This window comes from Geotrypetes seraphini, chromosome 1 (genome assembly GCF_902459505.1).
Source record: "Geotrypetes seraphini chromosome 1, aGeoSer1.1, whole genome shotgun sequence".
In the NCBI taxonomy this organism is placed as follows: Eukaryota; Metazoa; Chordata; class Amphibia; order Gymnophiona; family Dermophiidae; genus Geotrypetes; species Geotrypetes seraphini.
In genome coordinates, this window is record NC_047084.1 from 209,212,409 (window position 1) to 209,229,786 (window position 17,378).

At 39.7% G+C, this 17,378-nt stretch overlaps 1 protein-coding gene across 4 annotated transcripts in view; it reads right to left on the bottom strand.

Moving 5' to 3' along the window:
* Positions 1-7,015: 7,015 nt before the first annotated feature.
* The window catches only part of CEP135 (centrosomal protein 135), a 307,612-nt gene continuing 297,249 nt past the window's right edge, over positions 7,016-17,378 (bottom strand). For 2 of the 4 annotated variants that reach the window (XM_033944776.1, XM_033944765.1), the window contains exons 25-26: positions 15,301-15,468; positions 9,797-10,003 (exon numbers count right to left, since the gene is read on the bottom strand). In XM_033944776.1, coding sequence (XP_033800667.1) covers positions 9,976-10,003; positions 15,301-15,468 — 196 coding nt within the window. In that variant the 3' untranslated portion in view covers positions 9,797-9,975. Of the gene's footprint in view, positions 9,447-9,796; positions 10,004-10,292; positions 10,825-15,300; positions 15,469-17,378 lie in introns of those variants that run through there. The other 2 variants (XM_033944786.1, XM_033944795.1) reach the window with 2 other exon arrangements.

A 17,378-nucleotide genomic window follows, 5' to 3' on the forward strand; every position in this document is an offset into this window, starting at 1 on the left:
TCTGAGCTCTCCTGGGAGAACGGTATAGAAAATTGAATAAATAAATAAAGAAAATATCAAAGAAAAAAGGACAATTTAATTTAATCATGAATTTATAAAGATGGTAGAGGCACTGATAAAGGATCGCATCATTGATCACCTTGATGGACACAATCTGATGAAGACCAGTCAACACGGCTTCAGCAAAGGAAGATCTTGCTTGACAAACTTGCTGCACTTCTTCGAGGGATAAACGGGCAGTTAGACAAGGGTGACCTGGTCGACATTGTATATCTGAATTTTCAGAAGGTGTTCGACAAGGTTCCGCATGAACGACTACTTCGAAAAATTGCGAGCCATGGAATCGAGGGTGAAATACATGGATTAAAAACTGGCTAGCAGATAGGAAACAGAGACAATACTCGGACTGGAAAAGTGTCATGAGTGGAGTGCTGCAGGGTTCGGTGCTTGGACCCATGCTCTTCAACATATTTATAAACAACCTGGAAATTGGTACGACGAGTGAGGTGATTAAATTTGCGGATGATACGAAGTTATTCAGAGTAGTGAAGACACAGGGGGACTGCGAAGATCTGCAACGTGACATAATCATGCTCGAGAAATGGGCTGCGACATGGCAAATTAGGTTTAACATGGATAAGTGTAAGGTGATGCATGTCGGTAACAAAAATCTTATACACGAATACAGGTTGTCCGGTGCAGTCTTGGAGAGACCCCTCCAGGAAAGAGACTTGGGAGTACTGGTCGACAAATCAATGAAGCCGTCCGCACAATGCACGGCGGCGGCAAACAGAATGCTAGGAATAATTAAGAAGGGGATCACGAACAGATCGGAGAAGGTTATTATGCCGCTGTAGCGGGCCATGGTACGCCCTCACCTGGAATACTGCATCCATAACTGGTCGCCGTACATGAAGAAGGACACAGCACTACTCGAAAGGGTCCAGAGACCAGCGACTAAAATGGTTAAGGGGCTGGAGGAGTTGCCATACAGTGAGAGATTAGAGAAACTGGGCCTCTTCTCCCTTGAAAAGAGGAGATTGAGAGGAGACATGATCAAAACATTCAAGATAATGAAGGGAATAGACTTAGTAGATAAAGACAGGTTGTTCACCCTCAACAAGGTAGAGAGAACAAGAGAGCACTCACTAAAGTTAAAAGAGGATAGATTCCATACAAACGTAAGGAAGTTCTTCACCCAGAGAGTGGTAGAAAACTGGAACGCTCTTCCGGAGGCTATTATAGGGGAAAACACCCTCCAGGGATTCAAGATAAAGACAAGTTCCTGCTGAACCGGAACGTATGCAGGTAAGGCTAGTCTCAGTTAGGGCACTGGTCTTAAACCTAAGGGCCACGATGGACCACTGGTCTGACCCAGCATCAGTAATTCTTATGTTCTTAATGCATGTAACTAATGGGCAGACTGGATGGACTGTTCAGATCTTTATCTGCTGTCATTTACTATGTAACCCTGTGGTTAAATAATTGTTTTGTTTTTTTAAACCTCAGGAGTCCAGCATCAGTGAGGAGGTCTCTGGAGGTGCCCACAGTTGGGAGCCATGTGATCCATGGTCCCAACATGCTGAACATAGGTGCTGGCTCCAATTCTGAGCCAATAGAGGTTCATTTCAGACAGGGAGGTGTTGACATTACATTTACATTTCTAGACCGCAAAACCTTACGGATCAATGCGGTTCACAAAATGATAAAAACTGGCCATTTCCAGTGATCTACAAAACTTGTCATAAAATCGTATTAGTGCTCTAGAAATTTTGTAAATAATATTGATTTTAGTAGTTTTCTAAAATGTAAATAGGAACATTATGAAAAAATAGGAACATTGTGAAAAAAGAGCATAACTCCCCGTCCCTGCTCGCTGCCTGATAAGCAAGCAGACCCTGCTGGAATCTCTTTTGAGTACAACCTTAAGCTTGGGGGAAGACAAATAGAGTAGAGTTGCATAAAGAATGGTTTGGTGTAAACAAAGTAAATAATTCTAGTAAATACTCCGGTGCCTGTGTAAGACTTTATAGCACACAGTGCCCAGTTTGAATAACACACGAGCCTCAAACAGAAGCCAATGTTCTCTGTAGTAAAATGTAATATGATCTGATTTTTTCAAATCAACGATCAAGTGTACTGCGACATTTTGAACTCTTAAGTTTAAGTATATTTGTTCGATGTCTCGCAATATGAACTGAATTACAGAAAAGGCCCTGGCTCTGTTCAAGTTCAGAGCTGGGTCTGGGAGATGTCCACATATGCAGGGCAATGATGTCATGGGCTCTGCTTGCATGGAGGCCCAAAGATGGCCTGGTGTTGGAGAAAGGCCAAATAGGGACTGGAGGGAGCTGGGGAGACAAAAAATAAATATATTTAAAGATGGTTCCGGTCAGGAAAGACCCAGGCAGTGAGGGGTCTGGTACTTACCTCTTCACAGAGAAATGAAACAGAAATGTCGCGCTCTAGAGCGCAAATGGAAAAAATCTAAATCCCCCTCTGATAGACATACCTGGAGGGTCAATATTAAACTTTACAATTCTACACTAAAAAAAGCCAGGAAGAACTTCTTCGGAGACAAGATCTCTAGATCCAACAATCAGATCAGTGCGCTGTTCAACATCTGGCGCTCCCTAACTACAAAAAAAGACCCATCCTTGCTCCCACCGTCTCTATCAGCCGATGCCCTCACAAATTTCTTTAATGAAAAGGTTACCACCCTAAGATCCTCCTTCCCACCCACAGTCTTCTACAATTCCCTGACCTCTACTGACCTCAACCCTACCTTACCTATATCCACCCCCATTCCCGCCGACAGATCTTGGACCGTCTTCGAGCCTGTTTCCGAATCGCAAGTCTCCAAACTCTGCCTCAAACTAAAAACCTGCAAGTGCACTCTGGATCCTTTCCCCTCCTATCTATTCGAGAATATCCCTACACAGGCCATCGCTTCCCTCACCGAACTCATAAACTCTGCCCTAACATCGGGCCTTTTCTCCCCCAACATGGGACACATTTCATTGACTCCTCTACTGAAAAAGGCCGAACTTGACCCCTCCATGCCATCAAATTACCGCCCTATAGCAAATATCCCTCTCCTAACCAAGTTATTAGAATCCATCATATCCACCCAACTCTCATCCTACCTAGAAAGATTCTCTATTCTCCTACCCCACCAATTCGGTTTCAGACCCAACTTTAGCACCGAATCCCTCTTGGCCTCACTAATCTCTAAGGTGCAACACCTCCATTCTCGCAACAAAATTGCTGTTCTCCTACAATTCGACCTCTCCGCAGCCTTCGATGTCGTCCACCACGACATCCTAATCTTCCAACTCTCCGAAATAGGCATAAGCTCCACAGTCCTAGATTGGTTCTCGAAATTCCTACGCTTCCGCTCCTACACCGTTAACACAAACGGTACCTCTTCCCCCCCCTGGAAGCCGAAATGTGGAGTCCCGCAAGGCTCACCCCTCTCCCCTATCCTTTTCAACATCTACATGTCCTCTTTGAAACTCCTCCATCTATCCCCCCTAGAAACTCTCTACTCCTACGCTGATGATATCCTCATCCTCCTCGAGACCGACTCGAACCTCTCTAACCTTGCTGATAACATATCCACATGTATAACGAATCTCCAATCCTGGGCCCAATCTGTACAAATGAAACTGAATGAGTCCAAAACAAAACTACTTTGGCTCGGCCCAATTTTAGATCATTTACCCACCTCCATCCCACTACCATCTGGCCCCACTCTTCAGCTTGAGTTTTCAAGCAAAGTCCTAGGCATCGTCATAGACTCCTCTCTCTCCTTCAATGATCACCTCAACTCCTTGGTAAAAAAATGCTTCTTTAGCCTTCATATGCTGAGGAGAGTGAGATCCTGCTTTCATCATTCTCACTTCGCCGTCCTCGTTCAATCTATCATCCTCTCTAGACTGGACTACTGTAACTCCATCTACATAAGCCTAACTAAGAAAAACCTCCATAGACTTCAACTAATTCAGAACGCCGCGGCCAAGCTTATTTTCACAAAAGGCAAGTTCGATCACGTCTCCCCACTCCTCTCCAAGCTTCACTGGCTCCCAGTATACTCCAGAGTCCTCTATAAATGTGCCTGCTTAGCCTTCAAGATCCTACATGGCGTCCTTCCTCCCGTTATCCCACTCTTTTGGAACTCCTCAACACCCCACTAGACCCTCACAAAAACTGAAACTGTCTTTCCCCTCTATTAAAGGTATATCCCGCGCAGGAAAACTTGGAACATCCCTCCCCTTTAGAACCATAGAACTCTGGAACAACCTCTCACCCCCGCTCAGAAATTCAAGCTCCTTCCAATCCTTCCGCAAACACTTGAAAACTTGGCTCTTTTCAAAAATCTAATTACCTCCCGTTCTCTAGCATCCGGTCCCTCTCTATCTTCTTAGTTCCTCTCCTTTATCCCTTCATTGTAGTTCCTTTCCTCTTAACTTCTGTAAACCGTGCCGAGCTCTGTGCTTGCGGAGATGGCGCGGTATACAAACCTAAGATTTAGTTTAGTTTAGGGTCTTCAGCAGGCTGCAGTAATGACATGTATGGCATGATTGTGTTGTCACACATGCCAAAACACATATTTTCCACCAAGAAGGAGCTCAGAGACTCACAGGAGTTCTTGGGGGGGGGGGGTTGTCAGAAATCCCACAGAAATGCCAATTTCAGAATGATTTTTTGTGCATGTCCTTTAGGGCAAAAGGAGACTGGTACTAATACTTTCTGTTAAAAATTATTTAAAGCATATTGAGCATGGCAAGATTTTTTTTTTTTTTTTTAAAAGAAGAAGTTTGAAGGTGTAGATAGGTGGCAGAGGTGAATGCTAACCTCTGTTATGTATTTGCAAAACACTGGAAATGGTTATTGTCCTATTTGGGGTTAAAATGTGTTTTAAAATCCAGAATTTTTACATTAAGCATGGATATGATTACATTCTTGTAACATGATGTACTCCCTCTTTTACAAAGCCATGGTAGTGGCTGCCATGCGGCAAACACATCAGTGTCCATTAAATCCCTATGGAGTTGGAACAATTACCACAGCAGCAGCTTTGTAAAAGGAGCCCTTAGAGGGTTTTTATTGAAAAATGAGGGGTTTTAATATAATAATTTAATGGGTTTTCTCTCCATAGAACAATGCTACAGTATATTCAAAGAAGCTGCACACAGCAGTTTATGAAAGCTCAAATTTGACTGGCTGCATAAGAACCTGTGTTTGAGAGAAGGAAGACGGTTGGGCTTAACAGAAATAGTTTGGATGTGTGCTTGTGTGGGAGAAAAAAATATATATAATTTATTTAATTTGTCATTAACTGACATAAATGTTTAAAGCTTGAGAGAAAATGAGATATTTAAAGAGTAAAACAAATTTTGAGTGAAAGTTTGAGTGAAATTTGGATTTGTGACAAGAACAGTAGATTGTGAGTAAAATAATAAACTATAGAGTTGTACGATATATTTGATTTGGTAAAAAAAGGCGTCATTTAAGACAATTGGCCAGAGTGAGATGCCAAATTTGACACAATCTTCTGAATTGTGAAAATCATATTCTGTGACAGAAAAGAATTCAGTAACTTCAGGTTGGAAAAGAGATGGATCAGGGAAGATATGATAGAGGTCTATAAAATACTGAATGGAGTAAAAAGGGCATATTTGAATCACTTGTTTACTCTTTCCAAAAATAACAGGACTAGAGGGCATGTGATGAAGCTACTTAGTAGTAGATTTAAAATAAACCGTAGAAAATATTTCTTCACTCAATGTGTAATTAAACTCTGGAATTCATTGAGGGAGAATATGGGAAAGCAGTTTGCCGTGTTTAAAAAAGGTTTGGATAATTTCCTAAAGCGCCCATTATTGAGATGGCTTATAGTTATTGGGAATTCTGGAGTACAAGACTTGAGTAAAAGACTACTTGCCAATCAGAACTTGATTGGCATGGAAAGGCGGAAAGACTATAAGGCTGATGAACAAAAGTGCACTAAGTTCTATCACAAAAATTTTGTGAGTGACCTATGCAATAACAGATTTTGCACATGAACTATGTGCAGCCTAGCACACAGATCATTTAAATCTATGGTAATAAAACATTTGGTTATACAGTGCAGATTCAGAGAAGTGTGCATTAGACCAAAAGGCCGAGCATAATACAGGAGCTTTAATGCCAGGTTTGTAGAGACATACAATGTTAGCTCAGTACTTCTGTGGTAGCATTATTGATGATTTTATGCCTGTTCCTTCCATTTACTGTGAGAATAATCTGCAACTTCTTTTAGGAGTATGTAGGAAGTGTACTGGTAGAAAGAGCATAAGTGTTGCACAAAAAAAACTATCACCATCCGAATGCACATACATACATCTGCTAATGTACTGGAATGATATTTTGGGACCTATGATGGAGATGCATGAGTTTCGCTGGTCATAAATATAACAGCCAGTGAGAGGCATTGCTGAAGTTTATAGATAAAATATTAGATATTTGGGAACTAATACTTGTTGGTTGAGGGAATGATATCCTATGCACAAACATTGGTATTGTAAAACTTTTATGCACTGGGTAACATTCCGGCACATATGCAGATTTATGCACCTACAACTCTAGGTGCTAAATTGTGCGCAAGATATAGCTGTTACTAATGTAGACCCATATGCACATGCATTGTTTGTGCTCCAATGTTAATGCACATTTTGTCCATGGGGCACTGGGGTGCAACCTTTGGCATTATCCTTGTGTTAGGAAGCTGTGCGCTAATGTAGGGTTTCTACATAGGACCCTAAGTGAATAATAATAAAAAAGCAATATATATTTTGGGGTCCTTTTATTAAGGTGTGCTGATTTAGCATGCGCTAAATGTTAAGGCGCCCATAGAATATAATGGATGCCTTAGCATTTAGCACGTGCTAAATCGGTTAGCATGTCTTAATAAAAGGACCCTTTAATGCTTTATACTAAAATACAAATTAAGACACCAGAAGAGAGCAGGTATATTTTCCTTTAATGATATGGCTTGCAATAAATAAAATATTAAAAAAAAAATAAATATAAAAGAACATGTTAAGGATAAATGATCATAAATGACTGTCCAAATTCACAAACTTACAGTTAAATGATACAAATTTTTTAACACCATATTCACATTTTTACAATACAAAATATTTAGCATGTGATTACATACAAAATGTTATAAAAGAACTGATTTTACTATTTGAAGAAAAGAGAAATTCAGTAAGTAGAATGAATGTATAGTACAGTTTATCTACTTACCTAAAGATCAGATATCATAATTTTAAATTGAATATTTAGAGCACCCGTAACAAGTCTCTGAACAGGTTAGTATAACATCATTCCAAAATACAATTTACATGCTTATTCCCCTTATGCAATTTATCATGAAGTTGATTTTGCCAAGAGCAAATTAATATAATATTGTTGGGGAAAATTCAATTGTTCCAATATAGTGCCATGCCAAGAGCTGTTATTCACAGTTTTTCACCACACTAGTTTAAGAAAAACAAAACCATATCAGAAAGCAGGAGACAAATATATGTATATGTAATAAGATAAAATATGATCTTTTTAAATAAGGAATCTAACTGTACAGGTACAGTACTTTTCTTGTTTCCTCTTCAATACCCCTGCCCTACTCACAGAACAGAAATGTTAAACAGCAGTATCTGTTTATGCATTGTATGGCTGCTATATATCTTTATAAAAATAGGCTGAATATAGATATCTGTCAACCTTTCAAAATTAATGTACAGTATATGCCATCCTATACTTGTAATATTTGCTCTGGATTTAGATTAAATATGTTTAGAAAATTAGCAAAACAAATCTCTGTAAGCAAGCAAATTGTGCTTTACAGTTTTTAATTAGATTACTGAAAATGGTTATTTTACAGGTATTATGGCCCCCTTTTATCAAGCTGCATTAGGGATTTTTTTTTTAATTGCCAGCCGCTGTGGTAAAAGCTCCGATGCTCATAAAATTCCTATGAGCGTTGGAGCTTTTACCGCAGTGGCTGGTGATAACCCCCCTAATGTGGTTTGATAAAAGCGGTCCTATATTAGCTGTTCATGAAAATATCATATATGTAAATAATATAGCTTACATGAACACAATGGATGGAAGCAACAGCAGAATTCATCAACATTCATTTACTAGTTAAGCACAGATTTGCCAATTCAGAGAAAAGCTTCTTCTACTTGCTCCCTTGTGGCCTTCTTTTTTTTACACCTTAAACGATGCTCATTAGAGCATCTTACAACAGGCTCCTCAGGAAGACATTTACCCTCCCCCCCTTTTACAAAACCGCAGAGTGGTATTTAGCGCCGGCAGCGGCGGTAACAGGTCCAACACTCATAGAATTCCTACGAGTGTTGAAGCTGTTACCGCCGCGGCTGATGCTAAAAACCACGCTATGGTTTTGTAAAAAATGGAGGGGGGGAGGGTTAGTTAGCCTCTTATCAAAATTTATATTATACACCAAATCAATTTGATTTGTTTCAGTTTCAAGTATATTAACTGTTTTATTTTGCAATAGATTTAATTACATTTGTTTAGTTTTAGGCTATGTATTTACATTACTGGCTTGCATACATTTGTATATTCTTCCATCAAAGCCATGTCCAGATAAGGTGAGAAGCCATTCACATAAATTAGTACTATAATACTGAATACTCACATTAACATTTTTAATACTTGGTCTTAGATCAAATGCAACAGATTTTACTATTTCTTTACAATACTAAAGAAAAACATTACCAGACAATTTGAAAATATTTATATTATTACATAAAAACTAGAATCTTGCTCAATGCATAATATACAAACTTCTAAATTTTTCATTGGTAATATTGTATTAATAGAACAAACATTTTTACAGGTTTTCACTGGTTTCCAATGAACTTAAATTGCCATTGTTAAACCACATTAGACCGTAATTTGTGAACAATCTTGTGCATGACACAACTGTAAGCAAAAAAACATATATAACAGCATTATGACAAATGCAAGTGATCAATTTACAAGTGTGTTTGATACAACTTAATAATTACATCAGTGTAGTGATAAAACACTGCGCATCATGATCATATAAAAGTTATAAAAACCAATTTTCCTTCTTGTGCCAAAATATTTTCCTTATAGGTTACAAATATTTTCAGCCTCATGATGGATTGGCAGGTACAGCAGAATTCACACTTTACAGACATGTGGTGCCACATCAAGAGTTTTTTTTTCTTTTAAATATGATCTTCTTTAAAAAGGGAAACAGAACGTTTGACAGAGGTAGAATTTGTGGCAAAAATTCCTTTGGTTTTCAAGAATCTACTATTTTCAACAAGATGTTAAATGAATTACTGCTTCCTTTTATCTCAGGAGAGAAGTTGCATCTCTATTCCTTGAAACTGACACATCTAGAGTAATAAAAGATTATGAAAAATTATTTTTAGTATGTAATGAATTACATTACATTTTGTGATAAACTGAATAAGTAAAAAATCTTAATTAGGCCTCAGTTTTATGGAATTAATTTTTAAACATAAATTTATGGGAAAAGGGTTAGAGAGAGGTAGTTGAGAGGTGAGAAGGTGAGGCTAGGAGAATGAAACATAAGGATATCCTTACTGGGTCAGACCAATGGTCCATCAAGCCCAGTAGCCCGTTCTCACGGTGGCCAATCCCGGTCTCTAGTACCTGGACAAAACCCAAAAAGTAGCAACATTCCATGCTACCGATCCAGGGCAAACAGTGGGCTTCCCCCCTGTCTTTCTCAATAACAGACTCTGGATTTTTCCTCCTTTGCTAATCTTCTTTCTTGTAAATCCACATATTATTCTGGGATGATTGGGTTAATTCTGTATACCCGCCAGGACTTTGTAGGAAGCTTCAAATTTCAGAGACTTTAGCTTCACCTCTTTCACCTCAGCACTGGCCCCTCCTGAATCAGTTAGTCGTAAAGCAGCCTGAACATCTGTAGAGGACAAAGACAAGAGAGAGGGGTACAGAGACACTCCCTGACAAATAAGTCTAATCTGCTCATATCAAGAAATGCAAAACAGCAACAATCTAATATAATAAAGTCCTAAGTGCGCATGCGCACTCCCACCTGCGTGCTCCCGTTTTCCGTGAGCTGTAGGGACCCGCAGGTAGGAGTGCGCATGCGCGCGGCGACGTGGAGCCTGTCGGCTGCGGCGGCTCTTGCCGTCTGAAGGATAAAGCCTCCCTTCCTGTAAGTTTGCCGCCGCCGCCGCCGTCCTTCCCCAGAATCCACGTTCGAAAAATGGCCGATCATCCACTGCGCATGGGAGCACCGCCCCGACCGGCTCCTCCAGGCCGATGATGCGCACAGGCCTAAATTGGCCAGCCAAAGCAAAGGATCTGACGCTGCAAAAACGGCCAATCCCGAAAATTTCAGACCATTCTTCAAGCTTTGCCAGGTCTTTCTTCATGTTATTCATACCATCCTGGATGTCTACTCTATTGTAGATTTTGGTATCATCTGCAAAAAGGCAAACCTTACCTGACAGCCCTTCAGCAATATTGTTTATAAAAATGTTAAAAAGAACAGAATGTGAGCCACCGGTGCTGCAAGCAGCACAGTTTTTTCATCTGGGCAGGCAGCCCCCGCAGCAGCCAACGCTTGCCAGCGTGCAGGAGAGGGGTCCTTGCGGATTCCTTTAAAAGTCCATCAGACCATGGTACACGGCCCGTGGTCATGAGCCCGGGGCTACGAGTCCAAAGGGGCTCCCCTTTTGAGCTCATGAAGAGCTGGGAGTGGGCCAGAGTCAATCCCTACCATCATGGGTAAAAGAAAGGTGAAAATTAATTTATCAACATCAGGTATGGATCCAATGGATCGGCATCTTATGGTTCCTTTTTTACCACGGATGGAAGAGCAGGTAACTTTAGGTATACAGTCTGCCTCCCTCTCTTCTGGGGAACCGTCACCACCTGCCCAGCCATCAAGTTTTGTTGGAAGAGTAGAGACACCCTCTAAGATTGAGGATGTAATCTCTTCCTTACAAACTTTTGATTTAACTGGACTTAATGTTTTAGATCAAACTGGTGAGGAGGGAACAAAAGGTTTTTCTGTACAAATGGTTGTGAAGCCAGTCTTAATGATCTACCTAAAGATAAAGTTATCACTTTAAATGATGTATGGCTAACTGTTAATAGAACTGAGTCTTCATTACAAAATACAGTTCTGAAATTGTGTCAGTTCTCCTCTGATACTACAGTTAAAATGGATGAGCATGAAAATCGAATAACAGAGCTAGGAAATAAATTAGATAAATTGGATAAATCTGTGGGTAATTTACAGAGTACTGCTACTTCTAATATTAAAGATAGCATGTTAAGATGGAAAGAATGGAGAACTATATGAGAGCCAAGAACCTTCATTTTCTAAATTTCCCTATCACACATTACCTACCTCCATTAGAGCTAGTAAGAATGTATATGAGGGAGATATTGCAATATGCTAATGTGGATACCCCTTTGAGCCTGATAACCTCCATTACGTTCTGAGGGCTTCTAAGGAGGTGGTAGATCCAAGTTTATTTAAAATTTCTTATACTGCTCATCAGACTTCTGAGCGGTGTACAGTAATAAAATTTATCAACATCATACATACATAAAAATCAAAGTTAAAACTTAACAGGTGACGACAGGGGGAATTAGTATAAAAGACAAGAAACCAAGACAAAAAGGAATGAAAGGCAAAAGGGAGAACTAGAAGATAGCTTGGATTTGTCTTGGTTTCTTGAGTCATCTAAGGACACAATTACAAAACGTGCTACACTCTTGGTAGCTTTCAAAACAGAGCTAGAGAAACAAGCTATTTTGTTATTTATTTATTGAGTTTAGAAATAATATACAAGAAAACTCTTGCAAAAGAAATACAGATAGAAAAGTCAAAAATGAGGTATATTTAAACATAGATAGCAAAAATAAATAGAGCCCCCCAGGGAAAGGAATCAGAAAATGGTGAAGAGAACCCTCTAAAGAAAACATACAGATATTGGGTTCACTGAAAATTCCAACCTTTTACATTACTGTGTTGTAAACACTAAACTCCCCCTGTCGACAATTTCTTCATATCTATAAAGGCACATAGTTGTTCAGGTGAAAAAAACACATATTTTGTCGCCAAATACTTTATAATACACTTACAGGGGTAAGCCAAAAGAAAAATCTCACCCAGTTTTACCACTTCAACTCTCATAGCAAGAAATAATTTCCTGTGCTCTTGCGTCTGTCTGGTAATGTCTGGGTAGATCCAAACTTTTTTCCCCAAGAATAGAACTTGAAGATTATGGAAATATTGCCTAAGTAAAGCAGACATGTCCTGCTCAAAAACAAAGGAAACAATTAACGTGGCACGCTCTGAGATCTCAGTTATTGAAGTCTCAAGAAAATCTGTAAGATCCAAAACAGCTTCTGATGGATTCTGGACATCTTCATCCGGTGTGGCTCCCTTGTCCTTTTTTTATAAGAGAAATATAGCAAACAAGATTGACTGGTGGAATAGTCAGCGGAATAGTTGAAAGTTTCAATCAGAAATTTTTTAAACATTTCCATGGGGGTCACTCCTAATGATTTTGGAAAATTTAACAAACGAGCATTAAGCCTTCGATTATAGTTTTCAATTGTTCTATTTTTCTGTTAAGAAGAATTTTGTCTTTAACCAATTTTGAGGATAAAGATTGGAGATCTTCTACTTTTTCTTTCACCTGCTTAACCTCTGAGGTTAATTGCTGCTTAGTTCCTTCAAATTTTTCAGATAAAGAATTAACAGTACTCACAAGCGTTATTAGCGCCTGGGAAGATTTGTCAACAGAAGAGTTAAGCTTCAAGAGAGTATTCCAAAAGCTCTCTAATGTAACCACCGGAGATGATCTCACTGGAGTGGAGATTGCTACCTTCTCTTCTAGATCTCGTTGTTCAACCGAGACTTCGACTGCTTCTGCCTCTGCAATTGGGGTCTCCCTCGTGAGAGAAAGTTTACTGGGCTCCAACTCAGCTGCAGGAAAGTCTGGGCATGGTGGAGGCACAGCAGTCGGAGGGGAGAGAGAAATCTCCCAGTCCGATACCTCGGGTCCTCTTCTACTCAAGGAAACGCCAGACATCCCTCCGACATTTGGTCTGGAACTCCCAGGTACGACAGCAAAGTCCAGAATGGAATGTTGAGTGGGGGTTGAAGTCCGGAGTGCAGGGGAATCAGTCCAGATCGACCCCTTATGTTTCAAATGCAGCATTAGAGTTTTTAGGAATCAAAATGGACTTCTCTATAGATAGCAGTTAGAGACGCCGTCCCGGGGCTACCGCCATCTTGTATTCCCTCTCTGAAACAAGCTATTTTGAAGTTATATTTTATTAAAAAAACAAACTCTGTTTTGCCGCCAATGAGTGTTAATTTTTCCTGATTTGTCTAAGCAGACTCAAAGAGGAAGCAGTTTATATTGCTCAAGCCTAAGACTTAAGCAGTGGGTACCTCCTTCTTAAAATTTCCTTGCAAGTGCCTTATTTCATATGCAAGTGATAAATATGTGTTTCTTGACACAGTCCAGTTAGAAAATTTTCTTAAAGATAAACCTTTGCAGATAGTTTCTTAAATCGCTATTTGAAATAAGCAGTGGATTTTTCAAAGCCATTTCAATAATGGCCTATGGACTTCTCTTTTAGGAAATTATCCAAACGTTTTTAAAATCCCGTTAAGCTAACTGATTTTACCACATTCTCCGGCAACGAACTCCAGAATTTATTTACATTGTGTGAAGAAATATTTTCTCTGGTTTGTTTTAAATCTACTACTTAGTAGCTTCATTGCATGTCCCCTAGTCCTAGTAGTTTCCACTCATTATTTTATAGACCTCTATCATATCACCCCTGAGCTGTCTCTTCTCCAAGCTAAAGAGCCCTAGCTGCTTTAGCCTCTCTTCATAGGGAAATCGACTCATTCCTTTTATCATTTTTGTTCTTCTGAGAGTCCTAGCCAAAGGAATTTGGTTTTGTTCTTATTTAGTTTGAGGCGGTGGGTTGAAGACCAGTTTTCTATGACATGGACACATTTCTTGACAGTGCTGAGGGTATGGACTAATGCAGCCGTTACAGGTAGTATGATCGTTATGTCGTCTGCATAGGTGAAATGTTTTATTTGTGTGAGATCTAGGTTGGTTGCATTAGGAGGTTGATTACATTAGGAGGTTGATTGCATTAGGAGGTTGAAACTGATGGTGAAAGTAGGGATCCTTGGAGGACCCTGCTGGGAGGGTGCCAGCTATCAAAGTTTACCATCCTTATGTACAGTGTAGTGTTGAGTGGTTAGGAAGCCTTGGGACCAGGAGAGAACTGGGCTGCTAAATCCAAAATCACTGAATATCTTGGACATTTTAATTGAAGTCTACTAAGTCAAATGCACTGCTTAGGTCAAATTGGATTATGATTGCACCGTGACCCTTGCTTAGTAGTTCTTTACTGTATGTTACTAGTGCTGCGACCACCGTTTCAGTGCTGTGATTTTTCCTGACTTGCAGGTTCAGATGCATGACCCTAGAGTTCAGGACCATTAGACACGTTGCACTAGAATGTTGTTTAATGTGGAAACGTCCCATGATCTTATGGGTTACATAAAATTAAATGGTGGGCTGCAGGTTGCTCACCCCTGCCTTATCCTGTTTGTCCTTGAAGAAAAAAGCAGTAAAATCTAGAAATATTCTCTGAATCAACACACACATACTGCAGATCATAGAAAGGGTAAAGGGCCACGCATTTGATATGCCACCTTTCTGTGAGTACAACCATAGTGGTTTATATATATTATATGCAAGTACTTTTCTGTTCCTAGTGGGCTCACAATCTAAGTCTTGTATCTGGGGCAATGGAGGGTTAAGTAACTTGCCTAGGGTCACAAGAAGCTACAATGGGAATCAAACCCAGTTCCCCAGTTTTTTAGCCCACTGCACTAACCATTAGGCTACTCATCACCACTTTTTTTTTACAAAATCACAATGATATAGATGCATATATTTGATCTAAAACCCAGATAGCCTGAGCCTCACACCAATGTTATAGTCATTTGAATTGCAAATACTTTTGGATGAGAGTTGATAAAAATATGCTAACATAAAAACAAAACAAAAAGATTATATAAGAATCAGGAGTTCTAGACAAGGCTAAATCATTCTGTCACTCACATTGGCTTGTATACCAAAAACACATCTACGCCTAAACATCTGGATGACTTGAACTTCATGTTGAAATACTTACTTTTCTGATGATTTGTCTGATGATTTGTCTGTTCCTCGATCAGTTGATCTTAAGATTGAACGTTCTGGGGATAATGTTGGTGATCTCAATGCTGAACAAATTGGAGATGAGGTACGCATAGATGATGTAGAAAGGCCATGTCGACGCAACTCCTGAACAGCACGCTCTCTGCCAGACAGTTATTTTGTTAAAAACTGAATATGAACATTACAGCTGCAATAATAAATCAAACTAATCAAAGCCTGCAAAAATGCAACATTCTAGATTTAGGGCTGCAGTGAAAAATGCACAAATTTTGTGCTCGTTTCAGACTTACTGGTTCAAAAATAAAACACTGAAACTTGAATTTAACTTATTAAAGAAAAATTTTTAATTGCTCAAAATTATCTGTAGATACAGATGTACTATGTGAATTTCATTGCTCCTTCCTCCTCAGAGCAGACTAGATGATGAGCCAGGAGTGGGCAATGAGGGCCTAAATACAGTTAGGTTTTCAGGATTTCCCCAATGAATATGCATGAGATCTATTTGCATGCACTGCCTCCATTGTATGCAAATGGCTCTCATGCATATTCATTGGGGAAATCCTAAAAATCCAACTGGATTGCGGCCCTCGTTTCCCACCCCTGGCCTAGGACCATTGTTGATGGGGTTTTTTGGGGTTTTATTTTTTTTTTTTTGGGGGGGGGGGGGTAGGCAGCAAAGAACAGCTACAGTCAAAACACCACCATAGAAACTAAAAAAATAACCATTGAATGTTTTACCTTGAAGGAGGATGTGCAAGTTCAGATATTCCTTTTAACTGGGAAAACAGTCATTTTATTGTTTTATTTTACTTGTCTTTAAGAAAATGCCCAAAGAAAGTTCCATTTTAAAGATCATAAATCAAACAAATATATATTCTTCTCCTTGAGGTCAACCTTCTTTGGAGCAGATATCTTTTTCTTCTTTCCTTCGTCAAATGAGTAAGGAACTCAATATTACTTTGGAGTCTGATTCTAAGTACTCTCAGGAGTATTTAGAAGAAATGTCTCATCCTCCTGTTGAGTTGCTCAAATTACCCATTAATAGACTTCTTTGTCAAATCTTCAAAAGAAACCTTGAGACACCTTATTCCATTCCTGCTGTCCCAGGAAAGCTGGAGTCTCAATACAGGATGGTCCACTGCAAGGGCTTCGAGAAATCTCAGTTATCCCATCAGTCCCCTTCTTGTGGAGTCTTCTCTAAAAAAGACCAATCCTGCCAAAGTTTATGCCACTGTCCCTCCTGGAAGAGAGAGAGCAGGGCCATGGACAAGTTTGATTGCCGGTTGTATCAAAATTCTCTCATGGCAATTAGAATTTTGAATTACAACTTTGTTTTCATTTCTTATTTCAATCATTTGGTTGACACACTGCCTGAATATTTCAAATATATTCCTCAACATCGTCTTCCAGGTTTTCAGCAGACAATCATCACTCTGACTCAACTCTGCATGCATCTCCTTCAATCTTCCTATGATGCATTTGAGCTTTCCTCAAGGGTTGCTGCCTTTTCAGTAGCAATGCTTAGGTTTGCCTGGCTCTGCACTATAGACGTGGACCCTAATCTTCAAGATCGTATGGCCAACATTCCTTGTCAAGGCAATGAATTGTTTGATGACTCCATCGAGGCCGCTACTAAACGATAGTCTGAACATGAAAAATCGTTTGCTTCCATCACTCGTCCTAAGCCTAAAGACTTCAGACCTCTTCCATCTTATCAAAGGCATTTCCCACAGAGAGCAGCTCCTTATACAAGAGCACCTCCTAAGAAATAACCACAACAGCAGCAGAGGTAGCAGAAACCTCAGACTCCTGCTGCGCCTAAGGCCTCTCAGCCTTTTTGACCATTTACGAGAGCATACCTCCATTGTTCTGCCTCTTGTCCTCTCCCCTTCCCATTGGAGGTCGTCTCCATAATTTTTACCACCGCTGGGAAATCATTACATCACATTACTGGGTACAATCCATCATCAGGGAAGGATACTCTCTTCATTTTATTCAGGTTCCTCCAAATCTGCCTCCAAAACAGTATTCTTGCAATCCATCCGAGACCGC